Raw genomic sequence first — 12,972 nt, 5'->3', positions numbered from 1 at the left:
AAAATGGAAGAAGTTCAAGATGACGGTCAATCACCCTCGGTCTGGGGCTCCATGCAAGATCTCACCTCGTGGGGCATCAATGATCATGAGGAAGGTGAGGGATCAGCCCAGAACTACACGGCAGGACCTGGTCAATGACCTGAAGAGAGCTGGGACCACAGTCTCAAAGAAAACCATTAGTAACACACTACGCCGTCATGGATTAAAATCCTGCAGCGCACGCAAAGTCCCCCTGCTCAAGCCAGCGCATGTCCAGGCCCATCTGATGTTTGCCAATGACCATCTGGATGATCCAGAGGAGGAATGGGAGAAGGTCATGTGGTCTGATGAGACAAAAATGGAGCTTTTTGGTCTAAACTCCACTCGCCGTGTTTGGAGGAAGAAGAAGGATGAGTACAACCCCAAGAACACCATCCCAACCGTGAAGCATGGAGGTGGAAACATCATTCTTTGGGGATGCTTTTCTGCAAAGGGGACAGGACGACTGCACCGTATTGAGGGGAGGATGGATGGGGCCATGTATCGCGAGATCTTGGCCAACAACCTCCTTCCCTCAGTAAGAGCATTGAAGATGGGTCGTGGCAGGGTCTTCCAGCATGACAACGACCCGAAACACACAGCCAGGGCAACTAAGGAGTGGCTCCGTAAGAAGCATCTCAAGGTCCTGGAGTGGCCTAGCCAGTCTCCAGACCTGAACCCAATAGAAAATCTTTGGAGGGAGCTGAAAGTCCGTATTGCCCAGCCACAGCCCCGAAACCTGAAGGATCCGGAGAAGGTCTGTAAGGAGGAGTGGGCCAAAATCCCTGCTGCAGTGTGTGCAAACCTGGTCAAGACCTACAGGAAACGTATGATCTCTGTAATTGCAAACAAAGGTTTCTGTACCAAATATTAAGTTCTGCTTTTCTGATGTATCAAATACTTATGTCATGCAATAAAATGCAAATTAATTACTTAAAAATTATACATGTGATTGTCTGGATTTTTGTTTTAGATTCCGTCTCTCACAGTTGAAGTGTACCTATGATAAAAATTACAGACATCTACATGCTTTGTAAGTAGGAAAACCTGCAAAATCGGCAGTGTATCAAATACTTGTTCTCCCCCACTGTGTGTGTGTGTGTGTGTGTGTGTGTGTGTGTGTGTGTGTTATATATATATATATATATATATATATATATATATATATATATATATATATATATATATATATATATATATATATATATATATATATATACTTTTTTTTGAGAACTCAGTCGGCGTCTCAACTTACTGTTGAGAGATAGGTTAATAGAATACACAAGGTGCAATTTTAAAATGTGGTTGTGCATCAGCAGTCACTCAATTAGCCCATGCCAGCATTATTTTTTTTGGATTGTAAGTTAGTCTAGCAGCCAGCTATCTAAACTTGTAGTAAGCGTGGTCGAATTACCGACTGGGGTGGGGCCGTTGATAATCAGTTATATAAAAATGTGCCTCCACCCTATGCAAAATGTGTAGAATTGCAGGAAATGTGCTGTAAAATTGCGAAGTCTTCTCTACACCCCATGGCAAAATGTGTAGAATTGCAGCAAATTTGCTTTAAAACGGCAACATTTTTTCTACGCCACACGGCAAAATGTGCAGAATTGCAGGAAATTAACTTTAAAACTAAAATTTTTTATCTTCGCTCTCTATGACTTGGGTGGCATGAGTCTTTGACCATTTTTAGGGCTTTCCTTTGACACTGCCTGGTATAGAGGTCCTGGATGGCAGAGAGCTCGGCCCCATTTCATGTATTCTACAGTGCATCTCAGTAGGAATAAGAAATCCAGTAGTATTTTACTCACTTGTGATTAACCTCTTAAGGATCAGACCCTTTTCTAACTGCCTGTAGCTCAGGACCTGAAGCAAGGATATGCATATTCTTGATACCATTTGAAAGGAAACACTTTGAAGTTTGTGGAAATGTGAAATTAATGTAGGAGAATATAACAGATTAGATCTGGTGAAAGATAATACAAACCAAAAAACATGCATTTTCTATTCTTTTTTTTTGTTCCATGATCTTTGAAATGCAAGAGAAAGGCCACAATATAATATTGGAGTTTAGCCGCTATTTAGATTTAGGCCACTAGATGGCAGCAGTGTGTGGACAAAGTTTCAGATTGATCCAGTGAAGCGTTGCAATACTGGACTATTTTGTATCAAGTCTGGCCAAATGTGCCAAATTGGTCAATTGATACAATTTCAAGTACATAACTTTAGAGAACATACAAAAATGATATGGTAATACAAAATGTAAGTTTACACACTCCCAGGAATGTCATACATGATGGATCATTAGCTTATACACTAACTTTCACACATCTAGATGGCGGGGCGGTGTGGAGCCAGAGACGGCATTGGTTCAAACTGTAGAACCCAGTTCCTACATTTGAATATAAAAATTGATTTTATCAAACAAAACCATGCTACATTTTATCTCTGGGACCCTTAGGATGACAAATCAGAGGAAGATTACTGAATGGAATTACATTATTTACCTTCAGAGGTGACTGTATTAAACCAGTTGCCGTGATATGTTTTTTGTTGTTGTGCACTCTCCTCAAACAATAGCATGGTATTTTTTCACTGTAATAGCTACTGTAAATTGGACAGTGCAGTTAGATTAACAAGAATTTAAGCTTTCTGCCCATATAAGACATGTCCATGTCCTGGAAAGTTTGCTGTTACTTACAACAGTCATGCTAATCACATTAGCGCACGTTAGCTCAATCGTCCCGTATACGGGACACCGATCCCGTGGAGGTTTGACTCATTCTCGCTGAATAGAATACCGGTAGAGAGATTTAATAGGCTCAATCCCATAATCTCAATCAACCCATTATTTCCTATGAGGACTTTTAACTCATGAATTTCATTCACCTTTTGAATTGACTGAAATGGAGTGGACCCTAATGCTCACACTAAGGGCTTTGATTCAGTCAAATTGCATGAAGACAACACTAATGATACACACACAGCCAAGACAACCAGTGAAAGCCCATTTACAGACGTTGGCCTGTTTTCATTCTCTACTCAACTCAGTCTCACTCGTTCAGTCCGCATCAAATAACTCCCCCAGTAGAAGGTGTGTGTTCGTGTGAGTGTAAGAGGGACAGGGGGTGGCGTCATAAAAAATGTATGATATGACACCAAAACTAGTGATTTCAACCGCTAAACAACACAGCACCACGAGGCACCTTCCCTTTCTCTCCACCCCCCTCTCCTCTTCCTCATCGGTCCATCTTTTCCTTTACATGTCATTCTCCAGCGGAAACCAGGGAAACGCAGGAGTTAAAGTAACAGGTTTTCCCCAGTCTGCTGTGATGTTGCATGCAATCACTTCTGCGTGATGAGCCAATATGCAGTGGGAAAGAAGAGAGGAACAGATTGGGGAGGGAAGAGGGGAATCTGCAGCCAGTCCAAACCCCTCCAGAGCTCTTCTCCATCGGGTTGCAGACTAACGGGGAGGGTCCCTGCCTGGTCCCAGGTCCAGCCAGGCCATCTGCACCCCTCACCATGCTCACACTGGGCCCCCTGCTCGGGCCTATAACGGACCGGACCTTCAACACTGGATATCTGGATATCTAAGGCTCCTCTACTTTTTGTCTCTCGTGTGCATTTTTGTGTTTATTTTAGAAGCCATGTTCTTGCTTAAGCCTCTGAAAGAACTGCGGGCTAAGAGAAAAGGTACACACTCCCTGTGTGTGTGTGTGTGTGTGTGTGTGTGTGTGCTCTCTCTCTCTCTGTGTGTGTCAGCTTGTGCTTGCTGTGTGTTACCCTTTCAGTGGATGCTATATGGTCTTAGTTGTGTGTGTATGTAGGTGTGTGTGCGAGTGTGTATGTTTGTTATGAAGAACACAAAAATACATTCTTATTTAATATTTTTCTGCCAGATCTCTGTTTGTGTTGCTGTGAGGCTATACTGCCTGTTTGTTGAATTAAACTGTGCCTGTTCACATTTCCTTTCCACACTGGATTCAGCAGCGTTTCTAAATGGGTCAGTTGGAACAAACACATTACCTCCAGCAGAACTGACGGTCTGACAACCATGTGGTTTCAGACTGGCCCAATCAGGTCTAAATCAGTTATTGAGGAAACGTGAAAGATAGGAAGAACTAGCTAGTTTTACCACATTTTGCACTCCTGTACTGCAGGGTTTCCAAACTCGGTCCTGGACCCCCCCCTCCCCCTGGGTGCACGTTTTGCTTTTTGCCCTAGCACGACACAGTGGATTCAAATAATCAAAGCTTGATGATGAGTTGGCTATTTTAATCAGCTGTGTAGTGCTACGGCAAAAAACTAAACCGAGTTTGGGAAACCGTACTGTACTGTCTTAATTTAGCTGAGAAAAGGGAAGTCCCTGCCACAGGGTTTTTCCTGTATTGCTATTATAGCCCAGCTTTGGCCGGACCTTGTCTAAACATATTTGACCTTCCATTGGTTTGAATTGAAAGTATTGTTATAAAACGCCCCTTAAACCACAACTGCCTAACCACCCCCCTCTCTCAGGTAAGCTGGCAGAGTGGGGCTCTTCAGGACCAGAGTCCAACAGCAGTAGTCACAGGTCATCCTCCATACTGCCCAGAATGACCTCTCACTCCAGCCCCAACACAGAGCAAGGTAACCACCACCGGATATGTAGTGGCCAAATCATATCCGCGAGCCCACACAAACTCTTGAATATGCACTTAATTAGTTTCACAGTCCAGATAGGGTTGTGCCATTGTTTTCCCTGTTTGGGTCTAGTTCTTATGTTGTTATGGTAACACTTGTGGTGTTGTTGTGTGTAGGTGAGACGGAGGGGATGAAGAGGGACAGGAGGGTGCGTCCTTTCTCCATGTTTGAGCCAACTGAGGTGTCTGCCTCCTCCCTCCGCAAGAACCAGAGCAGTGACGACCTGGTCAGAGACGCCCAGGTAGGAACAGTGCAACTGAACCAAAATGACCACTTAGCTACTTTTACTGCAGACCCAAAATGGCTGGTGTCCAGAAAGTTGAAAACGTGAACTTTAATTGAACTGAATCCAATACCTGCTAACCTTCCTACCAACAGCTTTGAGCAGTTTTGCCAATGCACACACACATATGTACCTACCATACAAGCACATGTACACAGTACACCTTTAACAGGACATTTGATTCCCAATGATGTTGTTCCATGCAGAGATTTGAGTGTAAGCCTGTGAGTAATGGGGTTAAATGAGAAGTTGTTGTATTGTAATGGGTTAACTGTAATGTAAGTATCATTGACATTAACTCTTGACATCAGGAGTGTGTGGGTGGTATGTTTGTGTGTGTAGTATGTGAGTACCTATCTGTCATCTAACCAGCTCCTCTGTCTACTCCTTTCTCCAGTCTGCTCCTAAAGCTGCAGTCAAGGTTCCTCCACCCGTCGCCAGCAAACCCAAAGCCCCCAGTGGCGCCCCCTACGGCAAGCCAGGCCTCAACGCTGGCACCTTCCCCAAGGCCAAGCCCCCCAGCCAGCACCAGCAGCCCCAGGAGACGGCCCAGACCCGTGTCCCCCTGCCCCTGCCCCACTCCCAGAGCCAGACCCTGCCCCTGCCCTCCAAGCAGGACCCCCCTCTGGCGGCCACCGTCAGACCCTTCACTCCAGAGCTACCTAAAGACATGAGCAAGCCCCAGACCCTGGCAGCCAGTTCCATCTACTCCATGTACACCCAGCAGCCAACCCCAGGCAAGCCCTACCCACCGGCCATACAGGGGTCTCTCAACAGGAGCCAGAGCCGAGGCAACGGATTTGTCAGTGGTAAGACTACCTTCTGGTTCCTCTTCAGTTCCTGTCCACTGTATCTGGACTACTGTCTGTCTGGAGTCATTTTTCTATTTGTCTTAAAAATGAAGGAATAGGATTGATTTCACAATATGACTTTGTCAATCAAGGCCGATATGTGAACCATGGCTCCAAAGCATTTCACTGAATACCAGAGTAGTAGAAACAGTCTTGTCTCTGCTCTTGTTCTTTTCTCTGTTCTACACTGACTGGTAGAGTAACTCCTAACAGAGCGTTTAAAGCAGGCTGACGTCAGTCCTATGCTAAGTACCTTGGAGAGTACAGTGATTCATTTAGCCAGCGGAGAGGGTCCTGACTCAAGCTGCAGTTAGTGAATCTAATTAAAGGTAATAAGCCCTGAGGCATGTTAATCGTTAAATAAAACATTAAAGCAATCCTCCTCATTACCCTGTTACTATTAACGGGTTGCACATACGCAGATATATCTAACTAACGTTAGGTTTATAATGAGTTCGTCTCAGCCCTGTGGGATTCCTCCCCTTGAGTGAAGCAGAGGAAATGAACTCTCTAGAGTCTGCCGTGGCTAGGGAAAATGTGTGGTCCTAGTTATGATAAGACGACATACGTATAGGATATAACGAGAATCTGGAGTTTTTCCTGGTCAGGTCACATGATCAGAAGAAGCTTTTGGGCCTTTCTGACAGTGGCTGTGTCATATTTTGTAAAAGTTAGGTATTTTGTGTACTTGCACACTTCACTAAGAGTCCATAAGGCCAGGGTGCGCGTGTTATCCCTGTGGATCTCCCTCAAGGCAAATCCACCAACCTGACCTGGCTGACACATGTTGACACACCACAGCTCAGCCATGCAGTCAGGAGCACAGCCATCTGTTACCTAGGCTACTCCCACTATGAACATTTTAAGCTGTGTGTTGCCTTGCTCAACAACAATAGATTGAAACTATATATTTTCTTCAATGCTTGTCCTGGAGTAGTGTTGTGTACCAGCAGGAAAATAGGTTGTCTAGTTAATGGTATTTTCGAAGCCCACTTTATAGTTTGACCTACTCTCTGTGTGTCTCTGTGTGTGTGTAGTGTACGGTAAGCCTGTGATCTCCGGTGGTGGCCCCCAGCACCCAGAGAACCCGTATAGCGAGCAGCGGCATTCCCCAGACCAGCCCTCTGAGGTGGACCACGGGGCCCATCAGGGCCCCTCCACCGAGGGCCAGCAGGGGGAGACAGAGCGCACCCCCCGCCCCCTCAGCCCAACCAAGCTGCTGCCCTTCATCTCTAACCCCTACCGCCATCAGAGTGACGGGGACCTGGAGGCCCTCAGGAAGAAGCTGTACAATGCCCCACGGCCCTTGAAGAAACGCAGCTCCATCACAGAGCCCGAGGGCCCAGCAGGACCCAACATCCAGAAACTGCTCTATCAGAAGACCACGCTGGCTGCCATGGAGACCATCCTCACTACGCCCACCACACCCGAGGCTGTGAAGGAGGAGGGAGGGGCGGTGCCTGGTGTTCCAGGTGCCCAGATTGGTGGGGAGAGCAGCCAACTGGAAAGTGTAAAACTGGAGGCGGGTGAAGTCCCTCCCCCCACCCCTAACCTCCTACCCCCACCCCCAGCAGAGAAGACTCCCCCACCAGCCATCCCAGAGGGAGACAGAGAGGAGTTCACCCCCCCTCCTCATCCAGCCCACCCTGCCCCTCGACCTGACCAGCCCCGGGTCCCCCCACCGCCCCCTGCTGCTGCAGGCATGGAGGAGCCCAGCCCACCCAGCCTGCACTCTCCTCCAGAGAGTTTCATGGAAGAGTTCCCCCCCTACCCTCCACCACCCTACCCCAGCGGGGCTGAGCAGGAGATCCTGGGGGAGGACACCTTCAGCATGCAGGCACCGGAGGTCACCGGACAGGTCACATTGCCACCGGTAAGGAACCTATTAGTTGCACTGTTTTAATTTTAAGTGCCTTCCATGACACCCATAAACACTAGCCCACAATCAGACACAACCTCTCTACTTGCTGCAAATAGCTTTAACATCACAGTCCTAAGCCATATTAACAATAGCCAACTGTACTATACTCTACAGTACTGTATGTGCCTCACTGGTTGATTATCATGGGGTTGTTCTGACTGTTCAGGTTATACAGTACATGTTCACCTCTGTTGACCTCACCTCGCCCTGGCTAACCACTCCACCCTCTCCCTGGTTAGATAAGCACAGTAATCCTGATCAGGTATAGTAGGAAGTGGAACCTGTTTATTATGCCCTAATCGGACAAGAAAACAGCTGCATTTCAGTAAGCATTCACATTCCCCCGTCCAAAGGTGACATTGAAATGAGCTTTGGGTATTTTCTGCCCTGTAAGTAAACAACAAGCTGCATTCCATTGTTGATCCCCTATAAGTAGGTTTATCAGCGGGGTCTTACCCTAGGAGTGTTGATGAATGGTCTGACCCATTTTTGCCTCCCAGTCCTTGCTCTCTGCCACTAAACCCAATGGACCCCTGTTAAGACCCAAAAAAGGGCCCTTTCTTTCATGGGGCCAGTAATAGCTATAATTTGGTTGTATAATAATCGGGTTGTTTAGTAAAACCTTAATTTGTTTCATGACTGATTTGGCTCTGTTAGAGTCAGATCAGTACTGAGCTAATTGCCGAAGGAACAGGACCCTTCAATCTTGAGTAGATACTGTATGCATTCAAAGGATACTCTGGATGCTCAATCGAATCGTTTATGCATTGCGTCCAGTTTATTATTATTTGGTGGACTGGAACCCATTTATATGAACTGCGAAAAGATTTTCTATGCGACACACAAGGACTTGCACAACTCCATCCATACAGAGATGGGACAGGACACTAGCGAACATCCTCAGACACTTCCTTGTTGAGAGTGTCTCATCGTGGCTGAGTGATATCATCAAGGTGTGACGTTGTGTAAAAAGTGTACTCACCTCCGTGTGTCTGTACTAGGGGAAGAGGACCAACCTGAGAAAGACTGGCTCCGAGAGGATCGACCACAGTATGAGGGTGAAGTTTAACCCCCTGGCCCTGCTCCTGGACTCCTCTCTGGAGGGAGAGTTTGACCTGGTCCAGAGGATCATCTACGAGGTAAGACTATAGTTCTGTATGTATAGATACTGTAGTGTTACCGTGTCTTATTTCCTAAAGTGGCTCTCTATTAAGGTATTTTTTAAACAAAGATTTTCACAGAGGAACAGTGTTTACAAGTGCTTGTGTGTAGTGAAGAAACATTTGTAAGGTGCTTTTGTAATAGCAGGTAGCATGGTAGCTGGTAAACCATCACACTCAAAGTGAAGTAGTCTTAATGTTTTGTAGTCTTAGCTGATGATCATTTCTATCAAGAGGGTGTATTGTGTAAAATATTATCTGTGTGTGTGTGTAAAGCAAGTTGTAAAGATCTTATCCACCTCTCTCTCCAATCTCAGGTGGAGGACCCTAGTCTGCCTAATGATGAGGGGATCACAGCCCTCCACAACGCAGTCTGTGCCGGACACACAGAGATCGTCAAGTTCCTGGTCCAGTTTGGTGTCAATGTCAACGCAGCCGACAGCGATGGCTGGTGAGTGGACGCTGCCAACAGCTCTGATTCTGATCCATACAAAAGCCAGCAAGGGAGTCTGACTCATCTAACTTGAAAGTATTGAGGAATGTATGCTTTGATGTTTTTTCTTCCTTTCCATCTCCCTCATTCTTCCCTCCCTTTCTCTTTCTTCCTCTCCCTCTCTCTCAGGACTCCCCTGCACTGCGCGGCCTCCTGTAATAACGTGCAGGTGTGTAAGTTCCTGGTTGAGTCGGGAGCAGCGGTGTTTGCTATGACCTACAGCGACATGCAGACGGCAGCGGATAAGTGCGAGGAGATGGAAGAGGGATACACCCAGTGCTCCCAGTTCCTCTACGGTCAGTAGCTCAACAACTACTGGTACTATAGCCTTAAGTGTTATGTCTGGGGAAAGTCTTTGTTTCTATTTGCGTTGAAAGGACAGTGGGCTGTGTGGTTGTTGATGATACTGTGCCTGTGATGATGATGTATGTGGACGTACACCTGTAGCTGTCATCTGCATTTGCCGTTTGTGTGTATGCGTGTATATATCTGTGTGTGTGTGTATGCACGCACTAACTGTATGTCGCTCTGGATAAGAGTGTCTGCTAAATGACTAAAATGTAAAAATGTGTGTGCATTGCATCTTTTTGTGTGTGTTCTTGTTCCACTAACACCCTGTCTACTCTCTCTCCTTCAGGAGTGCAGGAGAAGATGGGCATCATGAACAGGGGCGTGGTCTACGGCCTGTGGGACTACTCCAATGATAATTCTGACGAGCTGGCGTTCCACGAGGGAGACTGCATGACCATCGTCCGCAGAGAGGATGAGGATGAGATCGAGTGGTGGTGGGCGCGCATGGGCGAAACGGAGGGGTACATCCCTCGGAACCTTCTGGGGGTGAGTCACACTGTGTCAGAACTGTGTTTCGTCAAGTTAAACATTACTGAATAACTTTCCATTAAGAGGTTGATTGGTTGATAGTGTTCCGATGTATCTAATAAGGTGTTTGTGTGTCTGCTTTCTCAACAGCTTTACCCAAGAATCAAGCCCAGACAGAGAAGCCTGGCTTAGACCCCCTGTCAATCCTGAACTGTGACACTGGCTGCATCTCATTGGTCCAATACCTCTCCTCATCTTCTCTCTTTCATCTGCTCTGATCTGTAAAGTAATATGGGAGATGATTGAGATGGAGCAACAATTGAGATGCAGATCCACACAGGCTTTATTCAATAGGACTGTACAAGGAGAGACCAACAATCACGTGAAGAAACGTTGAGAGACCAAACCACATGAAGGATTTTAAACTGACCTAAGAACACTACTCTACAGATGGGCCTATGACCACTGACTCTATGGCCCATCTGAGGCACTTTTATATACCAGGAGAAGAGGCTTTCCACACTTCTTTTCCCAGACCACTGTGTGTGTATAAAACACTAAAGGCTTTATGTTTCTCTACATGTTTGTCGTATTGTTTTCCGATCAAGTATCTGCAGTTATAGATATTGATCAGAATGTCTGGGGATAAATTGAAAATGGAACGAACAGTATTCTTATGTAGAAAGGTGATTTGTACACTTTTACAAAGTATTTAAAACTGTTATTCTTTCATTTTAACCTTGTCAGAAAGAGCTGGAGCTGAACAATGTATTAGAATGAGTGTAATACATGATGAATTCTGTATGAACAGGTATTCTGTTACCATGACAATTCCTGTGGGGGCTCGGTCTGCTTATGTCATTTCCTGTTTTTAGTGACTGTGTCCCCCTCAGTATAACTACAATAGAATCCCATGTTTCAGTATTGACCCTACTGTACTGGCAAGGGTTAATGTGTGTGAGTTCACCGCTACTACCACTGTTCAACTTATCAAATTGGGAATGAAATGATGAAACATATAATGTTAGGTTGGTGAAATGTAGCCTATACCACTGTTGAATGGGGCGGCAGGTAGCTTAGTGGTTAAGAGCGTTGTGCCAGTAACCGAAAGGTCGCTGGTTCTAATCCCCAAGTCGACTAGGTGAAAAATCTGTCGATGTGCCCTTGAGCAAGGCACTTAACCCTAATTGCTCCTGTAAGTCGCTCTGGATAAGAGCGTCTGCTAAATGACTTAAATGTAAATGAATGAGCTATTGACTCTTGTTCTTCGATGATGCCACTATAGCCTGTGGTACAGTACGTTTTCTAAGTGAGCAGATATTAGCATCACTCATTATATTTCTCTACGCTGGCTTTATGGTGGAGATATGACGAACAGATAAGTACTACGGTTGTGCATCTGTTTCGGAAATGGTGTCCATGCTTTCATATGGACCATTTAGCCATGTAGGAAGGATGAGAGAGTAAACTTCCAAGAGATCCTATTCACACATTATACTGTACCTGTGTAGCTTGGCTTGAAGAGTAAGAGATGGCAGAGATTCATGCTTATAATGTCAGATAAGGATTTCTCTCCTTAAAATCTCTCAAGCAAGTTTAATGAAAACTCAGTCAGCTCATTCATAGTAAGGAATTCTGCATCAACTCGTCGCCACCCATACATTTTACATTACATTTTAGTCATTTAGCAGACGCTCTTATCCAGAGCGACTTACAGTTAGTGAGTGCATTATTTTTTTATTTTTTTCATACTGGCCCCCCGTGGGAATCGAACCCACAACCCTGGCGTTGCAAGCGCCATGCTCTACCAACTGAGCTACACTGTCTATTCAACAGATGGATTTATTTTTGTTACATTTTATTATCGTTCTTTTTTGTCTTGTCAAAACTATAACCTCACATGTAGAATTGTAAACATTTACAATAAAATACGGACTTTCCGGTTCCGATGGCATGCATTGAAACGCGTGGCCTTTTCGTGGCTTTTCTTTTGTGCAAATTACAGAATACTTTCCGAATGTACTGTCCTAATGGCTCTGACTGTCTTGTAGACCTGGGGCCGTATGTATCAAGAGCCTCAGAGTAGGAGTGCTGATTTAGGATCAGTTTAGCCTTTTTAGATCCCAATGAATAAGATTACATGGCCGGGGGGGATCTGATCCTAGATCAACACTGCTACTCTGAGACGCTCGATACGGTCCCAGATAGTTGTGTGCAAGCAGTAGAATTGATCCTAACCTCTTGTGAGATGAAATTGTGCTCTGCATTCTGAAAATACTGTATTTACAGTGCCTTTGGAAATATTCAGACCCCTTGAATGTTTTCACATTTTGTTACATTACAGCCTTATACTAAAATGGTTTAATAAAACAATTTCCTCAGCAATCTACACACAATACCCCATAATGACAAAGCGGAAACAGGTTTTTAGCAATGTTTGCAAGTTTATTAACTAAAATACCTTATTTACATAAGTATTCAGACCCTTTGCTCTGAGACTCGAAATTGAGCTCAGGTACGTCCTGTGTCCATTGATCATCCTTGAGATGTTTCTACAACTTGATTGGAGTCCACCTGTGGTAAATTGGTAATTGATTGGACATGACTTTGAAAGGCTCACAACAGTCTATATAAGGTCCTACAGTTGACAGTGCATGTCAGAGTAAAAAGCAAGCCATGAGGTCGAAGGAATTGTCAGTAGAGCGTTGAGGAACAGATCTGGGGAAGGGTACCAAAACATTTCC

General features: G+C 45.2%; 1 protein-coding gene across 3 annotated transcripts in view; it reads left to right on the top strand.

Moving 5' to 3' along the window:
• Positions 1 to 11,361, top strand: part of LOC121553584 (apoptosis-stimulating of p53 protein 2-like) — a 49,684-nt gene extending 38,323 nt beyond the window's left edge. For all 3 annotated transcript variants that reach the window (XM_045211589.1, XM_041866818.2, XM_045211590.1), the window contains 9 exons: positions 4,537 to 4,647; positions 4,818 to 4,942; positions 5,382 to 5,793; positions 6,873 to 7,708; positions 8,758 to 8,895; positions 9,234 to 9,367; positions 9,539 to 9,705; positions 10,047 to 10,246; positions 10,379 to 11,361. In XM_045211589.1, coding sequence (XP_045067524.1) covers positions 4,537 to 4,647; positions 4,818 to 4,942; positions 5,382 to 5,793; positions 6,873 to 7,708; positions 8,758 to 8,895; positions 9,234 to 9,367; positions 9,539 to 9,705; positions 10,047 to 10,246; positions 10,379 to 10,420 — 2,165 coding nt within the window. In that variant the 3' untranslated portion in view covers positions 10,421 to 11,361. The remainder of the gene's footprint in view (positions 1 to 4,536; positions 4,648 to 4,817; positions 4,943 to 5,381; positions 5,794 to 6,872; positions 7,709 to 8,757; positions 8,896 to 9,233; positions 9,368 to 9,538; positions 9,706 to 10,046; positions 10,247 to 10,378) is intronic.
• The last annotated feature ends 1,611 nt before the right edge of the window (positions 11,362 to 12,972 follow it).

This window comes from Coregonus clupeaformis, chromosome 37 (genome assembly GCF_020615455.1).
Source record: "Coregonus clupeaformis isolate EN_2021a chromosome 37, ASM2061545v1, whole genome shotgun sequence".
NCBI classification, from domain to species: Eukaryota; Metazoa; Chordata; class Actinopteri; order Salmoniformes; family Salmonidae; genus Coregonus; species Coregonus clupeaformis.
The sequence above is the reverse complement of the archived record's forward strand: the minus strand, read 5'-3'. Positions and strand labels throughout refer to the sequence as shown.